At 40.9% G+C, this 25,031-nt stretch overlaps 1 protein-coding gene across 1 annotated transcript in view; it reads left to right on the forward strand.

Annotated features, from left to right (window-relative positions):
- ACER3 (alkaline ceramidase 3) overlaps nt 1–25,031 on the forward strand; it is a 187,371-nt gene that overhangs the window by 105,887 nt on the left and 56,453 nt on the right. The window contains exons 3-6 of the mRNA XM_086933885.1: nt 2,373–2,425; nt 13,976–14,028; nt 21,747–21,828; nt 22,203–22,238. Of these exons, the coding sequence (XP_086790011.1) occupies nt 2,373–2,425; nt 13,976–14,028; nt 21,747–21,828; nt 22,203–22,238 (224 nt within the window). The remainder of the gene's footprint in view (nt 1–2,372; nt 2,426–13,975; nt 14,029–21,746; nt 21,829–22,202; nt 22,239–25,031) is intronic.

Below are 25,031 nucleotides of genomic sequence, written 5' to 3' on the forward strand. Positions count from 1 at the left end.
GGGCAGCCAAACTGTCATATGCACTTATAGTGCTTCAACCACTCCTTCCCGTGACACAGCCTAGCCCGACCTGCCCAGTACTAAAAACCAAACTGGTGCAGTACAGAAAAGTAAAATGAAAATAACATTGCGTTATTATCATTTAATTTTTCATTTTTGCAAGGTGGGTGACGCTCCTCTGCCTTAGCGGAGTAGCCGCCGCTGCAGAAACATGTTGCACATTCCCTGATAATGTATTTTTATAGTACATCTTTATTCGGATGTAATTATCATAAAACAGTGTTTTTTTGCAGAGAGTATAGAGAAAACCTGCTTTCCTTTGCTCAAATTTCTGAAGAAGCAGGTAGTAGGGTGGAGCTAACAATGAGCCATGATTACAATTAGAATTTGTAACTTCCATGAATCGCCTGCTGATTAAACAGACTGTGGATAAGCCCAAAGGCTTTCGAAACTGCTCCTGTATTGTTCATGTAACAATGGTCCCTGTTTTTAATTAAGAAAGTCCAGGTTTTGCTTAAGTGGTTAATTACACAGTGAGCAATGATTCAGCCTATGGAATATTTTTTGGGCATTGTTATCTAAATGTACCACTTTGCTTACAGACTAATTAGCGAGTGTAAAGGAATCAGAATATTCTGTGCCTCCTAATCAAATAAATCATTGTGACATGTATTTGTCAAATAACAGTCTCCCTGTGAAATGTGTTTTTAGTGGAGTGGTGTGGCTCACTGGTTAGAGGCGGCAGACCCGTAAGCAGAGAACGGCCTGGGACCAGGGTTCAATTCCCGACGCGGCAGGGTCGTGGACCAGGGTCAAAACGGACTCGATAATTCTCGCCTCGGTGCCTACTCTAGCCAGGGAACACACTCGGCAACTCTGGGCATTAAGCTTGCCTCTTCTCTACAATGGCCCCCCACAGGCGCCGGGGATGCCTGGTTTCACTTTGGAGAAACCCAGAAAGGGGCCATCTCACAGGGAAAACCAGGATGGGTTCCCCAGCTGTCTTCAGCGCCAGGATACTCCATGGAGTCGCAGTGCGCTTTACAAGTACACCCACACATTTTATACCACTGAGTTTTTTGTGCAATAAACTAATCTGAACATGCTCTAAATATGGATACATATTCTGTAATTGTAAAATGGCTTTAATTTTCCTTGGAAGGCTTCCAGTAACCCTTTTAACGACAAAGCCGAATGGCGCCTTATAAATATCATCAAACTCCAAGGTCACAATATAGGTAGAGGTGGGTGAAACTCGTGGAGTTTAACGTTGCGGGATTATGTAACTCCGCGAGCTTCCGTGAACGGGCAGAAATCGGCACAACACGCTGCTCGCCCTGATTTTTAGCACCAGGAGCTTGTTCGACTCTTCAAAATCAACACGAGCAGCAACAGGCGGCACACCAGAAGACGCTGGTTCTTTTCTGCCACTTGAGTAGATTTTGTACTTGAGTGGCAGCTTTCTCACTGCAAATGGTTGCGACCGCCCGCATTGGGAAATCTCAAATGGTGCCATCCTAGCTCCCCAAAACCACGCTAGGGGTGCCAATTCTCACACTCGCCAACTTACCACTGGTAACCCACACGCATTGGGAAATCTCAATGGGTGCCCTCCTAGCTCCCGAAAATCGCACTAGGGAGTGCCAATTCTTACACTCGCCAATTTACCACTGGTAAGCCGCACACGAGAATAAACTCAGCCTATCAATGGTTGGAGGAATTTGGTCGGAACTCCACTTTACATGCATTATGTGGAGTGAGCAAAACACCGCCAACTCCGCCAGTGGAGTGAAATTTATCGCCCACCCCTAAATATAGGGGCTTATTTTTAATAGTATTTGTTACAGATTTTTAAATTCTTAATGCTTGTTTGGGCATATAGCTTGAAACAAATGTGTTTTTATAAATCGGCAGATGTTTATTAAAAGCATAATCAAATACTGGACTATAGTTTTTTGTTCTTCTTTAGAAGGATGCGAAAAATCCCTAGTTATGTAGTTCATAAAGGCAAATTTCAGATAAACACCTGCATTTTTTAACCAAGCAGCATTTTGTCTGTGAAGGGAGAGAATGTTGAAATTGTTCTGTGCAAATTGAAGCAAACAATAGTCACCGATTGGATTTTTAAGGTTTTGTTTACATTTCATTAACAGAAAGTTGATAAAACAGTCTTGATCAGTAAATTTATACAAAGTGTTTGAGGCTGTTGTGATGAATTTCATTGGACCCTGCTGAAACATTGATTTTATACCACTAGATTTTGTACAATAATAGCACCTCCTATGTATGTTTGTATTTATCTAATATTCAACATTCTTGAGTGTTCTTGCCTACTGTGGCCTTAAATAACATGCTGTGCTTTTTCGTATCAGCTGTCGGCTTAGGCTCTTGGTGCTTTCACATGACCCTTCAGTATGAAATGCAGGTATGGTTTATTTTCATCACTTCTATTTATGAAGATGTACTGTTACAGTTTTACCTATTCTTGTTCTTCAATCATTGCTAAAATTGCTTTTGAAAAAAATTGTATGTGCAGTCACACCGTCAGGAAACCAGTACCATTGAATTCGTTTTTGTGTATTCCTTCACTTTATGGCATCATGTTTCCAATAATACTGGTTCATCCAGTCCTTTTTAGGTCTCGCCTAGGCAGCGCTTGTGCTGTCTCTTCGAGACATGCTGTATCCAGGATATGGGTTTGAAAAAACGCCCATCTTGTTCATCGGTTCCTGTTGCTGTCCTTTTTCATTGGTGAATACACTTAGTAGTCCGTCCCTTTGGAATTTTATATCCTCCCATCTGGACTGGCCCTCTTGCATGTGTTCTTACAGTTCAGGTGTTTTATAGTTGGAGAGAACTCTTTTTTTTGTTTTTTTTTGTTTGTTCTGTTGGGCTGCGTCTTGTCTCCTTAAGTGTTCTGTTTACTTGTGCAATGAAACTTCTGTTGGTTCATTTACTTGGTCGCTTGATCTCCCGTTTGCTGCCCCCTCCCCCAACACTGCTCCAGGCCCCCCATAACCCCTCCGAGGCCACTGCCGTTTTGCTCTCACCCCTCCCACAACATAGCTCCAGACCCCCACCAAGGCTACTGCTGTTTTGCTCCCGGCACGGCTTGCCCACCCCGAGCATTGAATTCTTATGTTATTTTACATTTCTAATTTTTATTTATATAGCGCACCTAGCCATGCGTCAGGAGGGGGAGGAGGGAAATAAACAATCAGGCTGACACCAGATTTGAACACCGATCCCCAGTCGGCAGCTCTCACCGCTGTGCCATATCCTTTTCCTGGCGATGTCGCAGGGGTGCTGTACCATATGTGGCCAAAAGAGGTCCCACGGGACACCTAGTGACATCCTTTGGTACTGCACTCTCACAACACTGCTTGTTTATTGGTGGGATATATTTTGGTAAAAAAAATAATCTAGCAAACTTTTTTTTTAAATGGCCCTGGCAGGTTTGTCTTGTGCATTGTGACAAGTTTGTCCTATTTCTATTAGAAATATATTACCATTTTTGTAAACGGATCTGTCCTGGTTTAGATGCCAGGACTTTCTCTAACCCATATCTGTTACCCAATTGGGGCACTGTTGACGTAACTACACTTTTTACTGTCCACCAATCAAGAAGCTACTGTGCAAGCGCTTAAAGTGCTAACTTCTTTGTGCAGTTTCTTTAACTGTTTTTCTTCTGTAGCAACAGGTTCATCTTTGAGAAGGTATTATCTTGTTTATCATGATCTTCTCAGAGACTGACAGGGAATTGGGTGGGTTATGCCTCAATGCCCGTTAGTAAAACGCATCATATCACAAAGGTTGTATGTTAGGGATTTTTTAGGATGGGTTTTCTTTGAGGACTTCGCCTGGCACCGAAGGTAGCTGATATGCCATTGTTTGTTCGAAGTGCAGATTCCAAGATACAAACATGTAGAAGTAAGCTGCTAATTTGTCTGTTCTTTGTTGCACATTGAATGGTTTCACAGTGGGTAAGAGTTGCAAAAAGAGTTGTAATTAGGTTCTTTTATCACCACTTCAAGAGAACACTGGACTGAATGCCTTGCATCTCTTGCGGCACTTGATTTGATTCCGAGCTGAAAAATGGCATAAAAAAATCATAGCGCAGCATACTTAAAGGAGTGCGTGCGATCTGCAAGGGCATGCAGTTCCGTCAGCCCTGCGGTGCTGTTCTGTTGTAGTGAGGAGAGAAGGGGGCGTGGAGACCTGTTCAAACAGAGAAACCTAGATATCTTGCTCAAGGGCAGGATAGTCCTACAGCACCAGGAAATGCTGCACCAATAATTGCCGTGAGCTCCAGCTTGTACCAGCAACAAACGCCGCAAGGCATTTAACTCGAGAACAAAAGGATCCCCAATAATCATGTTGTGTTCATATTTAAAACGAAGCATTGCAAGAATTACTAAACAAGCATTTGAAATGCAATACTGAAGTTTGAGCTATTGCGTTGCAAATGGTAATGTTTGTTACAGGTTTCTTTTGTCAAGAAATATCACAGCAGTAGCATAAGTAATAAAATAAAATCCACAAAGCAAGAATAAATTGCAGTACCACAGGCTGTTACTAAGTGTACCTGTGGAGTTGTAGAGGGACCTTTATTAGCCACACAAAGTACTGCATCCTTAATGCAGTTATAAAGAGAGAGATTGCAGCCGAGCATATGTTTCCATTTGGTTTTATTGAACGTTAGATTTTTATTAGCTTAAGATTTAAAAATGCATTAAGGGTGCAGTACCTCATATGGCTAATAGAGGTCCTTTTACAAGTCCACAGGGACACCTAGTAACAGCCTATAGTACTATACTACCCTTATCTATTTTCATGGATTTTCATTTTATTGCTTATGCTACTGCTGGGATATTTGTTGACAAAAAATAAAAATCAAGGAAACATTATTATTTGCAACGCCAATAGGTCAAAATTAAAGTAATGCAAGACCTATTACATTGCAAATGCTTGTGTTAGGTCCAGCCTAGAAGACAACAAATGCTCTGTCTGTTGCGAGACATATTGTGGACTTAAATAGCACATAAACATACAGTGACTTGAAATCTACCTATTGCTTACCATTTATTGCCCTTCCTGTCACTCCCATTTGCCTCCTTCTTAATTGTTTCCTAGCTTGTCAGTCTTGTGTTTGGCACTCCCTTGGAGCATACCATTCTTTCGAATGCCTGGCTTCTATGCTTCCACTTTCTTTCTTTTGGGTTAAGCACTCCATGAGTGGTCAACTTTTTTTCAGCTGTTTCCCTTATACACATCTCTCGCTGTGCACTCCATGCTCTTCTCTGTCCCATATGCTTATCCTTTCCCCATCCTTTGCTTTCTTGTCTTTCTATTTCTACCTCTCCTGCTCCATATTGCCCTCTCTCCTGTTACTTCTCCTCCCCACCCCAGCTCTGTGCCACTTCCCCCAAACGCATCCTCCTTCTTTTTCATCCATTGCTTCTCCCCTGCACTCCACCCTCTGTTTTTCTTCTGTCACCCTCCCTCCTGCATTGCTTCATTCCACCCTGCCCTCTGTGTTGCTTCCCCCCACCCCATGCTTCAGAAAAATACTTTCAAGCTACTTAGTGTTTTTCTATTTACTAATCCACCTCGGTAAATAAAATATTTGCTCCATTTTATAGGTGTGCATGCTTACAAAAAGGCACAACTACTGCTTCCTAGTGCTTTTTTTTTTACTTTGTTTTTTAGCCAATGCTACACAGCATCGGTATGCTGTACTGCAAGACTAAAAACCAGTGACAAAGCCAGTAGGCAAACCTATTAGTTTTGATGAAATGAACGGCTATCGTGTCAGGACAGAGTCTCTTTCCTCCTGTCTACGTCCAGGGAGCTGGACACCTTTGAATGCTACGTCTATAATACTCAGCATTTTGGGGGCATCTTGCAACTGTTACCTCCTTAGAAGTTATCGGATTTCTGCACATGGTAATAAAAGTTGAGCAATCCACTTTTTTGATTGGGATCTTCGTTTTTTGGGTGGGAGCACAACATTACTTGTAGTTTGGTCCTTTTACCATGGGCTTCTCCAACAGAGCCGTTACCAAGATACCCTCTGGATGTAGCTCGACGACTGAAGATACTCAGGAATTGGTCTTAAAATTGAAATTCTTCAAAATATCCTGAACAAGTTCTTAAATGTGAACTTGCACACAAGTACCAGTTCTCTGATCTTGCTTCAGGGTATGAGAACCTATGGAGAGGTGTGTCCACAAATGGCTCTTGCATCCTTTCAGGGGCATTCTACTGAGGTTCTCTCAAAGCCTTAATATTTATTCTGGCATTGGCATACGGAGAGAGAATTAACGTCATTGAAAAACTTAGGGCACCTCACTTCCCAGTCCTCAACAGCACCTATACCAAATAAGTTATTTTATATTTTTTTTTATAGAGCATAACTAGTACCCTTGGGAGGGTTTCTTTGTGCTGTAAATGGAAATTAAGGAAACATTTAGGGTATTAGCTAAGTTTTACTGTTTAAATGCATCCCACCCTACAGAATATTGCAGGTAAGTGTGGTTTAATTGACTTTTGCACTTGTTACCCACAGTTCACATGTCCCATTCAGGCTGACTATTGTTTTAACAGTGTTAGCCCAGAAATCATTAAAAACCTTGACATTCCCGGAGGCGAAGCTAATATCATGAAAGTTTACTTGTTTCATTACTGGTCAGCTCTGTCCATCATGGCAGTAGCTTCAGACTTTGAGACTAGTGACATTTTTCGATAATGATAATAAGGTCACGCACAAGCAACCCTCTTTCTTTCTTTCGTTATCCCACAGTTCCATGGCATCCCGGAGATTTGTCTTCCCATGTAGTTTAAGTCTTACGTTTGTTCTCTCTTTGAGTAGACCCTCCACAACCTGGATCCTGCGGAGGGCCATCATTTTTGCCTGGATTATATGAAAATACCCTCCTCTTCCTTGCAAGATTTTGATGGCAGATGGAGGTCTTTTTCTCAAGAAGAAGGCGTCTTTAGAATATTGGTTTTGACTCCGCAAATTTGAGTGCTAATCAATGAAGTTGTTTTCTCCTCTTATTGGTTAATCCTTAAATTTGTGGTCATGCCCGAGGTGGCTTCTGGTCAATCCAGCATCACGTTCACCTTGTCTGCTACATGGCCCAGTTAACACACTTTTTGTAAATATTCTGATTCAAACATAAGATCCTGGTGAGATGCTATCTGCTTGCTGTATCATCTCGGTTTCTTTGTTATTATCCTGTGTGCCTAGTCTAAGGCGCTACAGATAGTTATTACCTTATTACTCTTGGATTAGCAGGCATTTACATCACCTCTTACAAACCCAGGTTACCATTTATCTGTGCTTTTGTCCTGTCTCATGGGATAGAGAGTTGCACTCGTGCTCTAGCAGTCAACAAGGGTGTGTACATTGGGCCAGGACTTGGCAGTAGGTCCTGGCATAAGTAATCCTGCTTCATCAAAAGGGAAGTTACGATGCAGTCCAAAACACTGCCACCAGACTCATCCTATTTTGTAGAGAAAAGGAGTATGGTCCTGGGATGCAGGGGAAGCTGGACCGGTTAAATGTGGACATAAAGGAGTTTGCTAGCCCCCACGATGATGATTATTACGAGAAATTTAATCAAAAAAGCACAAACAAAGAGACTCTTCAGTTTGTGCAGGTATTTTATTTAAACCTGTTGCGATTTTTTTATCAAATTCAAGTTTTCATGGAAGAGAAAGATACTTCTGAACCATAATTATACATATTTACAACATTTAGACAACAAACATATATACAAATATTCAACAATCTTCTTTTACAAAAAGCTACGTGTTCACAAATATTTACTCGTTGTGAAATATTTTGTTGCCTTTATGAAATATTTCTCACTTTTGATTACCAAGAATAGAAACTAAAGAAAGCACCCCATTCATTGCAAGGGAAAATTAATTCAAAAAACAATTGATAATGCAGTCAACAATAAATTTGTAATTTTTCTTTAAGTGCCGACGCGTTTCGAATCTGAAGGTGAGTAACAGATTCTCATCAGGGCTCTTTCATTGGGGGTAATCTGAGTAGAAAAAATGTGAAAGAAGAACATTCAGTAACTGAATCTGAAACCTTATTGCTCCCCTTATAAAAGACTGATGTCATAGCCTCTATTACCTTGATCTATGGGCTATGCGGTCCCGCGGGTCCAATATGTGTAACGGAGCTATTAGCTTCCAGGGTCCTGTTTCTGTGACTGTAGACCTATTGTATCAAATGAGGGATGTTTACTATTTCTGATCATAGCCACTCTTAAGACAGTCTGCTATACAGACAGAAAAGCTGAGGTTTCCTACCTCTATTGCTGTTTATCACGTGGAGGTGTTTTTTAGTTGGAAATTCCGAAGGTGTAGGAGATGTCCTCCGTACTCGCACGGGGGTTCACACTCCTGTAAAACATGGTGGGCAACACTTGTCAAAATATATTACTTGTTTTTTTGCTACAAATTATTTCACAACCGGAGCCCGGCGTACCTGTGCTGTTTTACCGCTGCACGCAGAGTGGTACTCTTCACGGGCCTCGTGTTGCTCGCTGCGTTAATCCTGCCGATCAGGTCATTCACTCGGTGTCCTGAGACGGTCAACCCAGCAGCGTTTCAATTTGCGCTTTAATTCTGCAAAAAGGTATTGCAGTTTAGATTAGGGAGCTGATGCCAAGATTAGTCAGGCTATTTTTGCCCCTCTTCCCCGCTCACCTTCTGCTCAGTCTGGATTCACGGCGTTCTGAACCTTCCTCCAATTGCGTGGCAGCATGTTGGCTCTTCTACTAGGTTAAGTCACCGCTAGGCATTATGGTATATGTAGTTTGGCAAACGTCTTCTGGAGATTCCAAGTGCTTAAAGCCTTGCAACCCCAGACAGTGAATTCAGGCCTGTTTGGGCACTGTTAAATTTTAAAATTAAATAAGCCTCCTTTTTAAGCAACACTTGTTCGATGTTTATTCCAGGTTTCATTTGGTTCAGGCTGTATAAGACAGTCCACTGAAAGTCGTTATCCACATGATTGCTATCAATGTAGTGTTGTACAAGGGGTGCAGTCTGGACTTTATTTTTAAGACGTGATCGGTGTTGCGTCATGCGTGCATTTACTTGTTGGGTCGTTTTCCCTATGTACACTTTTGGACAGGGACAAACGATGGCGTACACTACATTTTTTGTTCTGCAGTTTGAAAAAGCAGTGTGTGGCCAGCTTAGATTTGCATGGTGAAAGGTATTACCTTCAATGGTGGAATCACACGCCACACAATTTCCACATCTATGGTGGCCTTCGATTGGTTTTAAACCCCATTGTGATAATAAATCACTTTTGGGTTTATTTAACCTTATGTCTGCACGGACTATCTCCAGACCAGACTCATCCTAGACATCCCCAGAAGTGCTCACATCACCCCATAGCTCACCTGGCTACACATCCAGAAATGTTGCAAATTCGAACTGCTCATCCAGGCCAACTAAGCCCTCCACAGCGCTTGACCAGCAAGCTCAATGACTGACTCCAAATCTACCAACCCTCCAGACGAGTGCAGTCCATCTCTCTCCCGCGCAAAAATCCCCCACCTCCTCAGAAGCATGACAGGAGGTCGCCCATTCTACTTCATGGCCGCCAAAAACTGGAATGAACTTCCTCTACACATCAGGACTGCTACTCCACTCCTCAACTTCTGCAAGGACTGAAAGTGAAGACCTGGGGTCCTAGTATGTAAAGGGCACACTTTGCCTGTTTGCACCCGGCGCACCTTAAAAAAGGTGCGCTGGGCGCAAACCGGGAAAGTGCCCCCTATTACATGGATTGCGTTATGTGAAAAACTGAGCAGCTGCTTTGAAGCAGCTCCGCCTTTCATAGTATAGACAGCAACCCGCCTGCACTTTTAAGGACATGAGGGATCCCCTTGCAGGCGGGTGCAGTGAGTGACTGCACCCACCTGCAAGGAGATGTCTGGGGAGACCATGGGGCTGCCATCAGGGGGCGCACTGACAGTGCGCCACCTTCTAGGTTTGGACAGCTTTTTTGCCTCTGCACCCGCATCTATAATACAGTGCGGGCGCAGAGGCAAACAGAGTCCCTCATTTGCATGGTATGCCCCCATGCCAATGGGGGAACGCCCTCTGAAGATGGCACTGGCACTTTATGTGCAACAGCGCTTTCGGTATTACAGGAGGGGATGCACAACCGTCTGCAGCCCCTTCTGTAATACCAAAAATGCCCCGGGGCATGCAAAGGGAGTGCAAACGCCCGTTGCTCCCCCAGGACACTTCCATAATACAGCCCCAGGTTGTTCAACTAAGAGCACCAGCGGGCTGTGCTCCTGCTCCAGTGCCTGAATACTCTCGTGGGTGATTAGCTGTGCCATACAAATCAACATACCATAACAAAGTGCTGTGGTACTGATAGATGGATATCCCACGAAGATGCTGTTTCAAAAGGACAGATGAAAACAAAATGGTAGAATACTAAAATTAATCTCAGCACTGATAAATTACTCAGGCCTCATTCCAGTCCATTGTATCTTTTTCCCACCATGCCACCTATATAGGAATTAGCCATATGCAAATCAGCCTTCATCCTGCTCCAATAGGAACTGTCCAGCTCCAACTGCAAGCCCAGGTGCCCTCTGAACCGGAACACAAGCAACCCCAGACTGGTTTTGGCCTCTTTGGTTCCCATTAATAGAGTGCAGCTTGGTTCCATTGGCGACACAGTGAGCATAGAAACCACGTATTGGCATGCTCATCGCAGTTAGGACACTGTACTGAGGAAAATAACAAAGTGATGGTGGAATACTTTAATCTCATCCACCAGTAACTACTCCTGGCCACATTCCTAGCCCATTATATTTTTGTGCACTGTGTCACCTCAGACTGGAACTAGCCATATACAAATCGGCCTTGATCCAGCTCCAATAGGAACCCTCCAGTGTGAACTACTAAGACAGGTCCCCTCAGAACTGGAACATAAGCAACCAAGACCAGTTTTGGCCTGGTTGGGTAGGGTGCCAGTGGGTGCAGATTGGTGCCAGTGGCGCAGTGAGCACGGGACCCACTTCTCCGCCGGATCGACTGTTTCCATGAGCATCACGGTCAGTACTGATTTACATAAGGTCAGTCTTTGTCTAGTTTTGCACATTTAGCAAAAAACAATGGGTTGGAATGCTACCCAGGTGATTGCCAGTGCTTGGACTATTCGCAAGCATTCCTCCCATCACCTGGTTGTGTTTGATGTAATACTCCAAGTGTCCAAGGGGAAGCCCAGACATGGAGCCCTTACCCACTCCACCACAGGATCCAAGCTATACGTCACTGATGAGACTGAAACTGTCTGGAGTTGCTTGTGTTCACTTCTGGAAGGGTGCTTTGAAAGCAATTTCAGGTTGGAATGTCCCATGAGGAGCATCAGTCAGTGCAGATTTGCATAAGATGGGTTTATGTCTAGAGTGGCACATTAGGCGATTAACCATTTGTTGAAATGCTATCCAAAGCAATTGCCAGTGGTTAGACTGTTTGCAAGCATCTGTTGCACTCTTGATTCTGGGACATGGTTCTTTTACCAGCAGTTACTTTAGAAGCTCTTACTCAGATGCCTGATTCCTCAGGGTGGATTCCTCCCATGACCATGATTAAAGCATCAGTTCACTATGTAATTCAATGGAAAAAAATAAATAAAACCAATCCAAAGAGGCATCATCAAAAACAATTTAAGCACATTCTTTAAATTGTGGAGCAGAAAAATATTGGGGACACAGGTGCCAGAAGGCAATCTGTTTTTAAGACTTAGCAGATCAATTTGAACCGCACCATGACGCAGACTTCCACAGGCATACAAAGTGCAACACTTGCATGGGGATGAGATGCTACTGTGCTGTGATAGCATTATGCATGAGTAGTTGACTATCCTCTAGATCCTTGTTGGATGTACAAAAAGCTCTTGGGGCTGGGTGGCAGTAACTCCATTGTAATGGTCCAATAAACGTGTGGTGGGCTAGTTCTTCATGCCTAGGGCTTGAACCCTCACTCTCCTCCCCACCTTAAATTAGAGCAGCATGTTTGCAGACTAATTAGCAAACATGGGGGTAATGGAGTTTTCATCTCTTAACAAGTCTCAGCCATGACCTTTGCAAAACTCCAATGGATCCATCTCTTCACTTTACTACCCTTCCAACTTTGCAGATTAACCGTACATATACGTTTAGTGTAGTTCACTAACTTGCAACTTATTAAAGTTGCATAAAGAGAGTATCATGCTAAAAAAAAACAAATATAAAATAAGGGCAAAATCAGGGAAACTGTACACAGTGGTCTTGAGAAGGCACAGATAGGTGCATTTCTAGCAAACACATTCTGGAGAGCAGAATGTGGTCGTGGGTTGTAGTCCACTACACAGTAGCATTTGGGTGTCTTTCTTATCGTTTGTCATTAAAGTATTAAAGGGTTTGACGAAGCACAGCCGATGTAGGCGGGGTTCATCAAGAGGTTTAATCAACCACAAATAATGGTATTTTCTTGCCATTATTGGTGGAGCCTCGCATGCTCTACTATGCCAACTTGTGTGGTCCTGTCGCTAAATGTTAGATGCTGAGGGTCCAGCGGACAGATGCACAGGTAGTAAGTACATGTTCTGCACCAGACCTCTAATGAAGGGGGATGCTAGGATGTACAATTGTGTAGTCTAGAAAAACATGTTTAATGGGGAACTATCATAGAATGATTGAAATTCCTCCGGATTTGACATGCAGTTTTGGAAACAATCCAGTTCCACAAAATACGTGGTTGTGGAGCAATCGATGCAAAGTAAGTCTCACGTTTGGTAAAGTAACAGAAGGCAGGGCATGTTTCTACAGAAAGAGAACTGACTAACAGCAAGACTCATGTGGCAGCCACCATCAACCAATGTAGAAACAGTAAGGGAGTGGGACAGCTTGGTACAAACCTGGCATCAACGCAGGAAACCCCACAGACGAGTCCGCCCTGATTTTACTTCTCTCCTGAAATCATTCTTCAGTATACGATTCACATATTAAAATGTTATTGTCTACCATCTACTAGCAAGATCAAGACCGTATTTTTGTTTTTTGTTTTCCCTCTGTTGAAGACTTTAGGTAGGTCTTACAGACATCCCTTTGTTGCAGTTTAATAACAAACAATGTACCAGACTTCAAAGTATCCTCACGTCTGTCGATAGTTGATTCCTGAAAAATCACCTGTTATTTCCTCGATTTTGTTTCCATTGACTGTGTTTTTTAGGTCTGGCTTGACAGCACAGCTGTATATAGATCTATTATTACAAATTCTTTGAAAAAATAGTGGGTTTTGGCTCCACCCAAAGGAGCATTACCCTCTCACGTCATGTAATTGTCTCTTAACATTCAGTTATTTATCTCAAACATGCAATTAACACAGAAACTAATCACTGTTTTGTATTTTTTCCTGCCATGGTGTTTTTCTCTGCACACCACAATTGAACAACAGCATTTGAAGGCCAGACCTATTGGCTTTGCCAATGCTTGTCATTCTTTTGAAAAGACAGCAAAATGAGTATTTTTTCAGAAAGCCCTAAATATCCACTACTGCTTACTCTTTTGAGCAGTCAGACCAGACATTATATGGAACGATTCTCGTTCTAACCCCCCCGCCCCCCCTCCACCCCCCCCCTCCACCTCTGGTACATCCTGAAGGATTATGATGATATTGCATTTTAATATATTTTTCTTTAATTGGCCTTTTTATTAAATGTTCCACACTTCATCCCCTTTTGCCATTCGGTCCACAGATAGGAGCTTCTGTTTCCTTTTGATAATTACTTGCAGCTGTTCCGTTAAAGGCTGTAGATGTAATGTTGAATCAGTTTGCTGCAATTGACAGCCAAGAAAATGTGCCACAGAGAGCTCGTTCTGTACAAGTGCTCATTATTTTCCGGTTTTCATACTTTGTGTTTTTTTCTTTCCAGCTCTTGGATGAATTGCCAATGATCTACAGCTGTTGTATTTTTGTCTACTGCCTGTAAGTACTTGTTGAAAGACATTCTCGCGGATCTGCCTGGTAAAGGTTAGGACGGATGCTCAAAATATTTAAAACCTTGTAATGCAGTTATTTGAGACCAATTACTATGAAATTGGCTTGTTTTCCAGGTTATGCACAATTAAGGTTGCTTATATTTCTGTTAAGAATGTCGAATTGCCAATTTCTATTGAAAGGAATCATTGCAGACAAAGATGTAATCGCCCGTGTGCATTTTTCACGAGTTGCTGGCTAATAACCAAGCAAAATTATTAAAGGCTACAGTGTTAGTGATGAATGCAACCTCTACAGTACTGTTCTAGCGAACCAGACATTAATTGCTAGCCAGACACACTTCTTTGTTTATTACTTGAGATTTCTATTGAGCTTTTTTTGCCTGGAGTGGGGACTAAATAGATGTAAAAGACAAAAAACAAAATACGAGGAGAAACAATACGGTAAATAGAAGGTAGTGTTAAGGAAGACCACCTAGATAACTAGTCTGAGAACTTTGAAACAAGAAAAGAATGATAGGTGTACAAAAAAAACTCAACCATATTCAACAGAGCTCTTGATCGATTGCTCCTTCTTCCTGGTCATGTTCCTAATATCAGTGAGTAAACCAAAAAAAAATTGATGGATAGAGAGCTTGAATTAATTACAGCCATGGGTTATTACTCTTGGTCTCATATTGCCCATGGTTTTCTGTTCACTGTGCTACTACAGACAGAGACTGCCCTTATGCAAATCAGCGTTGGTCCTTCTCCAATAGGAGCAGTCCAGACTGAACTGCAGCGAGACCTGCACTGTGAACTGGCTCAGATTTAGACTTACTGAACAGGCATTTTTTTAGAAGGTACACCGCATGATCCGTTCTTAATCACAAATGATGCCTCATTCCTTGTTCACTGAAGGAGCTGTAAGTCTATCTTCTTTCATCATTCATTTACTTTTGACATGGTTGACAACTCTATCGCTGCTCTACCTTTTCTTTATGTGGGTCTCTCCTTCCATTTCTATACAGACGATTCTGATACTTCTCCTTTGATTTTGATCTTAAAGTTACTATTTCAGGTTGAATATGCAAGATCTCGACATGGGGTTTTGCCATTTTCTTCATTGTAATTCCTCTAAACTAAACTTTTCCCATTTTATACAGCTTCTCCCTATGCTCCCCTTTCTTTCCAGCTAGATAATATAAGATAAATGTACCCTTTTTTACTTTCATGCTTCTAAAATCCTCAAGCATGCCTTTGTCCTATCTCCGCGGGACTTCTCTTCCTTCTTTTTCATGATCTGCTTTTATTCTGGTGTTGAATTATACCGCTAGTCTTGTGTTTAAGCCCCTATATCTATCCCTTTTCATCTTCAATGACTGCAATTTAAATCTTTTCTCCTGTTTTGTTTGCCTATATTGTCTTGAAGTGTATTCATGGTCTTGCCACTCTAAATTGTTCACTTACTGTTGTAGTTTACATTCCCCTTCTTAAGCTTAAATCTTTGACTAAAATTTGATTGGTCGATCCTTATCCTCCTTGTGCACAATCTAATTTTCGATGTCTGACTCTGCTTGCTCCCAAACTCTTAATTACACTCCACCTTTCTGTCTGTTGTGATGCTGCTGGCCATTTATTAAATTCGCCTCCTAAGAATCCCCTTTTTCTTCATTCAGTATTCGAGTTATTGTGCTGTTGGAAGGTTTCACCTTCTACAATCTTTTTGTACTATAATATTTCATTGCTTGTACCATTTTGAAAATGTTACTTTAGAAATTCAATTGGTTTAAATGAGAAATAAACCTGATCATTGAATAACCCAGATTATATAAACCAGTGTTCCTCACAAAGTCACTTTACTGTACTCATTTACAAAGACATCCACTTCTTTGTGTTCCCTTACTTCTTCTGTTATCTACAGGTAGGTAATTCCTAATTTTTTTTAAATCCCTTCTCGCGGGGGTATATTCTTGATGATTTAGTAGTGTTGTCTATCCCTAAGATTGTGTCTTTCAAAGCACACTAATTTAATTTCCATTAGATACTCCATATCTTCATTAAGTGACTTAATATTTCTGAGTATTGTGTGGGTTCTGCATGTGATCAATCAGAGCTGCTACACTAGACATTTTAAAGCACAGAATAGAAGCTAAGGTCTTGGCGGAAAAGCACAATTTCAGGGATTACTAGTTAAGAAGGGCCAAGAATATTTCAACCAGTGTTTTCTAATATCACTCCTTCTGTCTCCAGAAACATTGCAAAACAGTGTCTTTTTTTTACAGTCACTTGCCATCATTCTACCTGCTACTCTGAATTAATTGAGTTTCTACCAGTTATGGTTTGCTCCCTCCTCTTATGCTAGTGAACCTCCCCCACCTCCTACTTCTCTTAGCCAAGTAAGGCGTTGACCCCTCTGATCATTCCTCTCCCCGCCTTTCAAGAATCCTATTTTCCCTGGCAATTTATATATTCATCTATCTGTCTGGTGGCACTTCAAGCCAGGGTCAACAACCCCTATCGAGTAATACGTTTGGTCTTGAACCCTCAGAGAGCTCACATCACTCACACCTGCATCCCACCTAGTAGCCATAGGTCTCATGAACTGAGACAAACCTGCCCAGAAGCCTTGGCCAGATTGAGCCACACTATGATGATCTTTTCCCCTTCCCAGATCTTCTTGTATACCCAGGAATTTTCAACAATAACCATTCTCTTCCAGGAATCCATTCTTAATGTTAAAATTATATGCAATGATTAATTTATTGCTAAATTTACTTTTTTTTAACCAAGGATATTCCCAACTCTAGGCAGAAGCACTTGTTTTTGTAAAATATCATTTCGATAAAAGTAAAAAAAACAATCTACTAGCTTGCCAATGACCGACCTATAAGCTTTCCCAATGCTTGTTTACGTAGGTATCTTCCACTTCTGTTACCTGACATGAATGGGCCAACTTCTGCCCCATGAAAAGGAGAATCCCTATACTGTGCTTCATGAATACAAATAACTGAAGTTTGTATTGTGTATCTTTAGTAAAGAGAAATATACTTGTATACAAAAATACTATATGTTTTTAAAGATTATAATGGGTTCTGCGGGTGCCACTTAAAGTCACCCTGCTATATTCTGCAATTCACATATGTTTCTGAGTGAAACCCCTAAATATTGCCTTACTGAATATGGTATCAGTTCGATTGTGTACCATTGCTCATAGTGCTCTCTTTAACCTGCAGCGTTAGCAGCTTATCTAGTCTCATTTTTAGGTCTCAGGTACTGACCACTTTAGCAGCTTTTATTGTTTCCAATATACATATAGTGGGCTTTGAGAAAACCCCTTGCTTCAATATTTTATGCCGTTCCTCCCTAATTTTGTGTAGGCCCCACACAGGAGTATTTCTGTCTTAGTGTTCTGACTGGGTGCCTTGTATCCTTCCACTGCTTACCAGGCTTACATTCAGGGAAATACTTTTTTTCTTTTTGTATAAGCACTGCATGAGAGTGCATGTAAGTTCTTGCTCTCTTCCCACATCTGCTGCTTTCCCATTCAACTTCCCATCCCTCTTGCTTTCTGTGTTGCTTCCAACGCACCGTCCCACCCTGCTCTGTTTTTAAATTTTGTTTTCAGTTTTCTATTTTATGTATGCGTGTGATTGCAAAAAAGTGCTGGCAAAGCCAGTAGCTCAGCATTTTAGATCTGAGACCTGTTGGCTTTGCCAACGCTTATTTTCATTGCCCTCTAGTCTGAATTAATAATGGGAAAACCAAACACAATTACAAGTACCAAAATGTGAAGCAAAGGCTAGATCAGTATGTGTAAATCAGGACTTACATGGGACAATTTTAAAGCATTGCGATTTTTACCTGCTTTTGTTTTTTTGACTGAGTGTAAATAAAAAAAAATCTGATGTTCTAGCCATGGTGCATTTGTTAGCTCCGGGTGATTTGTTATGTGTTTACATGAGATTACTAGTGACTTAATATGATTTCTGAATTGCTATGCAATTACCAGTCCACACATATTTTGTATTCTCCTTGACCGCTATTCCGTATTTCAGAACTTTGACTACCTCAAGTGATACCTATTGGATCTTTGATAATTGTTCCTTGATTATCATGAGCATATGTAGAAAAAAGCCCTAGCCCAAGTTCTGTGGTTTTGGCTTGGTGGCCAACATAAGATTGGACTATAATGTAATTACAAATATATTGACATATGACAATTTTACATTACCATGAAGTTGCCAGTGTCTTACCCTATAAGACATTCCTAAGCTGTTTGATGATTGCTATATTTGTTTAGTGCTCTGACACCAGGTCAAGGTCTGGTTCAACTCTAAATAAATCTGCAAATAACTAAAAATACATAGGATGTGTCAGTTAAGGGTGATGTGGCATATATGTTTTTTAAAATCATCTATGGATTGTGGTTTAAACTGGGTCACTGCCATTATGTAGAAATATGAATATTGGAGATACCGCAGTAGGGTTATGGGGCAAAGTTTCAGCTTTTAGTTAATAAATTAATGTTTATGAAGTAGATAATAGTTAGACGTTAGACATATGTTGAGTCAAATAGCTACAGTCCCTTACAGTGATTGTGTTACCTCATTCATAAACTGTCATGGAAAATGAGTTAGATTTCATAGTGGAAGTGAATATTCTTTGAAAGAAAATGTGTATTAATTATTTCATTAGCTCACCAGTACCCCTGATGTGCATTCTATCGTACAGTAGAGCCTTTGCTTTTGACCGGTCTTTCAAGCACTATGATTTTAGTAAGGCTTTGTTATGGGTCCCATTCCAATCCACTACAATCGGGCCTTACTCAATAACTACCTGGGAATGACCTGCCCCTTAGATAATATTGTTTAATTATTGACCCTCTGCGAAGCCAGTGTCTTAATTGAAGCACGCAACAGTCCAACGTGGGAATAAGAAATGGTGCCATAAATCTACCCAGTTAGGCCCCACTAACCGGATATACTCAGTTGATATGGGCATACTCAGTTGATGCTGAAAATCAAGCAGGGTTTTCAATTACATCCTTTGATTGTTGTATTTTTCTAACCATGTAAGTATTTTTTTCCTAAATAATTATTTGAATATTTTTATTCGGCGCGGTAACAGTCCTAATAGGATTACGTTTTTTTTGTGTCTATAATGTAAAGGGTTAAGTGTGATTATGGAGTTATCGGTCTTTGATTGGGTTGGGTTATAATTTCAGGTTGCTGGAGTTCATGTTGTAAAGGAAGGTACAATCAACTGTGTGTTCCTTTATCTTATTGTGGTGCTGGATTTTTAACAAAAGTAAGTGTCTGCTCACAATATATACACTTTTGTTGCAGATGAGATCACCATATTTTAAATGGAAGTCACATTGTGCAGTAATGTGTTTGGAAAGAGGTTTTGGGTGTGCTAGGAAACTAGTAGTCTTTAGCCATAGTATTTTTCTCTAAGTAAAATGAAAGAAACTCCCTGTGAAAAAGGACTGTAATTCAGATTGCAAAAGGGTGGCACATTTATTCACCACCTTTGTAAGACAATTCTTTTAGAACATTTTCCTTCAATATTAAATTTTTTGCCTATTCGGTCCCAACCCTTATCAGATAATTTGCAAATCTTTGTCTTCTTTTTATTGCTGCTCTTTGTTTATGCCATAGTCTCACTTTATCACTCTTCCAATTTATGTATCTTCCCTAATGTTGTCTATTGTTATCTTTGGTGCTGGTCACAGTCAAAAGGTTTGTTGTGGCCCTTCTGTTGCATTGCCAAACCAATTGTGCAGGGTCTCCCTCAGTCTTTCATTAGAATACCTGGCCGTCTATCATTTACTTTGTTTTTGAAAGTTCTGTATTATAATCATTTGATTAATCAGAAATAGCACTGAAGTCCTAAGGTTCAATTAAGCCTAACACTGAATTAAATTAAATTAATATCAGTTTTAAATAAAATGAAATACAATTCCAATGGGTCACCTGATTCTAAGCATAATGCTAAAGGTAACATTAAATTAAACAAATACTATCTCGCACCCTAAATTGAACTAAATAAAGAACAAGTAATCATATTCTGACCCACCGGCTAACCATGAACCTAGCCCTATATTAAATTATAATTAATGACTTTAATGATAACACTAGCTAAATTAAATAAAACAATAAGTAATTATAAACCTAACCTTTAATTTAAAATAATTTCCACTAACCTTAAACATTAGGCATGAGCGGGAAATCCGTTACGCCCGCGGATTTTGCGGATTTTTGGGAAATCCGCAATCCGCGAATTTTGCGGATTTCCCGCAAAATCCGCAAAAAAAAATCTGCCGACGTAACGGGTTCAAAAGTTGAACCACCACTCATGTAACTATTTTAAAATGGTGCCAGCAAGCTGCCAGCGCCGTTGTAAAATAGTTACAAAGTTAGCTTGCACAGGAAACACTAGATAAAACGAAGCAGGTGCTGCTTTATTTTATCTAAGTGCATATTACGGAAGTGGAAAAAGTATAGTTACTTTTTTTTATGCATTATGAAAGTAGCAAAAAAATGCATAATATATTTGCTGTTCAAAAAAAATAATTCTTTACGATGGAATATACTTTACCAATTATGGATGGAGGAGGTAACATGGGATGATTTGTTACAATATTCTATAACTATTTTACAATGGCGCCAGCAAGCTGCCAGCGCCGTTGTAAAATAGTTACAAAGTTAGCTTGCACAGGAACCTCTAGATAAAACGAAGCAGGTGCTGCTTTATTTTATCTAAGTGCTTCCTGTGCAAGCTAACTTTGTAACTATTTTACAACGGCGCTGGCAGCTTGCTGGCGCCATTGTAAAATAGTTACATGAGTAGGCTGGGCACATAGAAACAACAAGTTCGCAAAACTGGCGACCCGACAAGTAAGTTTGCAATTTGCGAAATTGTACAAAACCCTCGCGAACTTGCAGAAACCCGTGCGAACACAAAAAAAAAAATCCGCGAGAATTCACGGATTTTGCGGATTTTCGCAATCCGCAAATTCGCGGATTGCGAATCCGCAAAATCCGCCCATGCCTAATAAACATACCCCTTAGTTGACTTGAATTTAAGTAACATTTATTGTAACCCTAAAATAAATAAAGAAATTAAAATGAAATAAGATTATAATAGCCCAAAAGCTAAATTACACTTACCTTGAAAGTCTTTGGTCAGTTATGTTGGTGAAAGTGATTCTGAATCTTAGTAATGGCAGTCGAAGTAGTGATGTAGTTGAAGTGATGGTAGGAAAGAAATGATCTGACAGACTAATGGGGTTGAAACTATCATGAGATTATCTGGCTCAAACTGTGTTCTATGTTCTATGGCACTCCAGGGCGTGGGGCAGGGGTTTGCCCATCTTGTGTGAAATAACAGTTTTCCACCTCTACTCTCCTGACAATTGAGTCATTTGCCTGCTGATATCAACCTAGTATTGCTTTGCTGTAGATCCCATCCGGCCTGAATCAAACCAGTTTTCCATACGGTTGCTTAAAAGTTAATTGCAATATTTCTACAGCTCGACTCTGAGATGTCAGAATTCCTATTTTTCTTTATGTGCTGTATTGTAAATGTGCAAGTGTCCAGCTCTGTGTCAAATAACTTTTCTAAATTGTTTGATTCCTTTTATGTATGGTGCGAAATGCATATTTCTGTTCTTGCATACACTGCCACATTGTTCTAACGTGCAAATTCATGCTTTTCTTCCAGGTATGAATGTTTCAAATCCAGAAACTCATACAATTATGCACTTATGTTTATACTACTACTTTTCAGTTTAACAGTAACTACAGTAAGTGCGCTTTACATATTTACCCTTCATAATTATTAATTGCCCATGAGTTTTGTCAAATGTATACTTGGCATTGGTGTGGAAAAAACCTACTCCCCCCCCCCCCCCCCCCAATTATGTATGCCCTCACACAGAATAGAATATTTTCAAGTTAATATATAATGCTAAATTAAAATGTAAAACATGTGCATTTCATGTTTAAGGAATTAAGTTGGTTAAACTACATGACTATTTCAGTGCCATATTTGTTTTCCAATTCCACCCTACTGTAGTATATTTCTGGCAGAGGTACCTGAACTATGCAAAAGTGAAACGGAAGTCAAAGTTATCTGAATTTGTTTTATATTTAATTGTTCTTCGTCGTATTGTTACAGGTTTATTTAAGATGGAAAGAACCCGTATTTCATCAGGTGAGTTCATATCCAGATCAGTATTGAAAATACGTAGGTTAAATGTTATTTTGAATGTCAAATTAGAATTTAGCATTTATTTTCAATTTTTTCAATCTTAAATTAAAACAGTTTGAACCCTAAGACGATAAGTTTGCAATTGCAATGGTTTGGTATTAGGAATGTGTAGATATGGTTTTAGTGAATTCTGCTTGTTTTAGATACTGTGCTCCTTTTTGAATTTTCTGAAGTCCCAAGATTACTTTCTAGTCTTGAAACCCTGCTTGCTGCCAGAGTCACTAAATAACCCTGTGTTAAAGTTTGAGCAATGCCCTTCGGGTTGAAAAGTTATAGATATCGGCAAAGGAGGTTTGGAATAATCCATAGGTGTTTCATTAAAACTGAAAAACATGCTGTAGCTCTCCAAACTAGTGTGATCAGAGTCAGACTCCCTTTTTGACACAACATCTGAGCCAGAACTTTCAGTATCATGGGAAAATTAGGAAAATACATACCTAGGTTTCCAATGTCCGCCCCCTGAGGTTGGAGATCAGAAAAATGATTATCATTGACTCAAACAAATGTACTATTAGTTTTGAATTCCAGAAAACTGAAGACAAAGGGCCTGATTTAGATCTTGGCAGTAATGGTCCAGCTGTCACCTTTTCAACGGATTCACCATCGCCTACTTGGCGGTCCACCCACTCTATTTATATGTTGCGGGTCCATGGATGAAAGATTTCCAGGGTCCTGCCAGCTCTGGCAGGAATTCTCACCTGCGTCAACGGTGTAATAGGTTGAAGTGGCTGTCAGCAGGAGTTCAGCTAAGAGAATTGGTGAGCTATTAATGACTTGGCTTTCCTTCGGGGCAACTGTGGCGGGAATGCCTCCTACCGTGAGTTGGCGGAATCAAAGAAAATGAGGCAAGAACGTACTTTTTTTTTTTTTACTGTTTTCCTCTTTTATTTCTGTCTTGAACAAAATCGTCCAGGTTCCTTTTTTCGCAGCTCCAACTCCACTATGGCGCTAAATGACTCAGTTGTAAACGGTGTCTAAGGTAAGTAACTTTTTCCAATGTCTTACTATGAATTGTGTGAGAATTGCTGTAGCTTTGTGTATTTTTACATTGCTCATACGCACTTTTTTTTCTTATATGTAATGCAGTAGTGTTCATTTTCCAACTTATCAAGGTAAAATGAACACCAATGCATTAACCCTTAAAAAATTTATAGTTTTGTGAGGGTTGTGGGTGTTGTGATGCTTTGGGTTTGCATTCAATAGTGCGCGTGTATGTGTGTGTGTGAATGTTTGTGTGGCATGCAATATAAAAGAAAAAGTGGCATAACGTTACCTACATATGTTTTTGAGGCAAACGCAACATATATGTTAATTGTCACGAAAATCAGTTGTACTTACCAGTCTCCACTCCACCCGGGACTCACTCCCTCAGCAAACTACGGCTAGGACAACGCCAGCACAACAGGGACATCTAAATAGGCGCGGCAGAATACCGCCGGCCTGACAGCGACGGAAGCAGCAGAGACAGCACACCTCTAAATACGGCGGGTGGGACTCCGTCAACTTGACGGGGTACTTGAAACCTCTGCCACTGAGGGACTGTGGGATTACCGCCAAGATCTAAATCAGGCCCATAGTTTGAAATGCACAACCAATACTAAAAGATGAAAAAAAGAACAATAAAAGTAAAGAAAAAACATTGACAGGATAAAGTATAAACCGTACATTAGCCGTGGCATGGAAGTCCGCTTCTTATTAGTCGTACGTGCACTTGTGATGAGGTGAAATGCTGTCAATCACAGTGCAAGACAGCCAAGAAGAGTGCTGACCTATTGCCCTAGGCCTTATTCCCTGGTGGGTGGAAGGAAAATATGTATGACGGGTGAACAGACCAATGGATGAAGAGCGCTGACCCAAAGCTCTCCATGTATGTATGTATGCATGAATGTATTTTTTAACCAGCTTGGTTCTATATTTTTAGGTCTCGGCCTGCGTAGGCTGCGCAAGCGCAGTCTCGCTGGCGAGATTTTATGACTTTAGGTGAGTTCCACTAGCTGGCTTTAAGCCCCGCCTCTTCTTTTCCTTTGGCTGGCATCACCCTTTAGGTAAACGGTGGCCTGCCATTGGAAAAGAGCGTCCTCTGACGTACACTTTTCTCTTCATAGTCCGTCTCACTCGGACGGACTTCCCCGACTTACTGCTGGCGTAAAAGGTTTGTTATCTTCTTTATGGGTCCAAACAGATGGCCCCATAAAGAAGATAATAAACCTTTTCTGTCAGCCGGAAGTGCAGCCGAACCCGTCCAAGTGGGACGGCAAAAAGAGGAAAGTCTACGTCGTGCGCGGTGCCTGGCGAGCGCTTGTTTTGTTGTTGACAACTGCTGATCACACACTCCAAAGCGATACCAAAGGGTATCGCTTTTGTCGCACACTCCAGCCATCTTTATTTCCAGATCCGTGGCCAGGGATCACTGGCGGTCTGTGGGAACTGTGGTTGGCATGCTGGTGATTACTTTCAGTGATTCAGACCGCAAGGAAAATAGCCGCAAACACCAGGGAACATTCGATGCAAATGAACCTGGGCTTGACTTCTGCTCACCGCGCTCGACCAGCCGATCATTCTTACTGATTAAAAGTGGCCGCCCAGCATAGTTTCTAGTGGAAAAATGAGGTTGGTGGCCCGAGATAAAATAGCATTGTGCCACGAGCCAAGGCTCACTTGCAGAACGTCAAGCATTGGAACGCATCTGCCAGAGGTAAGTCACAAGCGTCTCCAGGCAGCCTTTATTAATAATGT

This window comes from Lissotriton vulgaris, chromosome 8 (assembly GCF_964263255.1).
Source record: "Lissotriton vulgaris chromosome 8, aLisVul1.2, whole genome shotgun sequence".
Taxonomy (NCBI): domain Eukaryota; kingdom Metazoa; phylum Chordata; class Amphibia; order Caudata; family Salamandridae; genus Lissotriton; species Lissotriton vulgaris.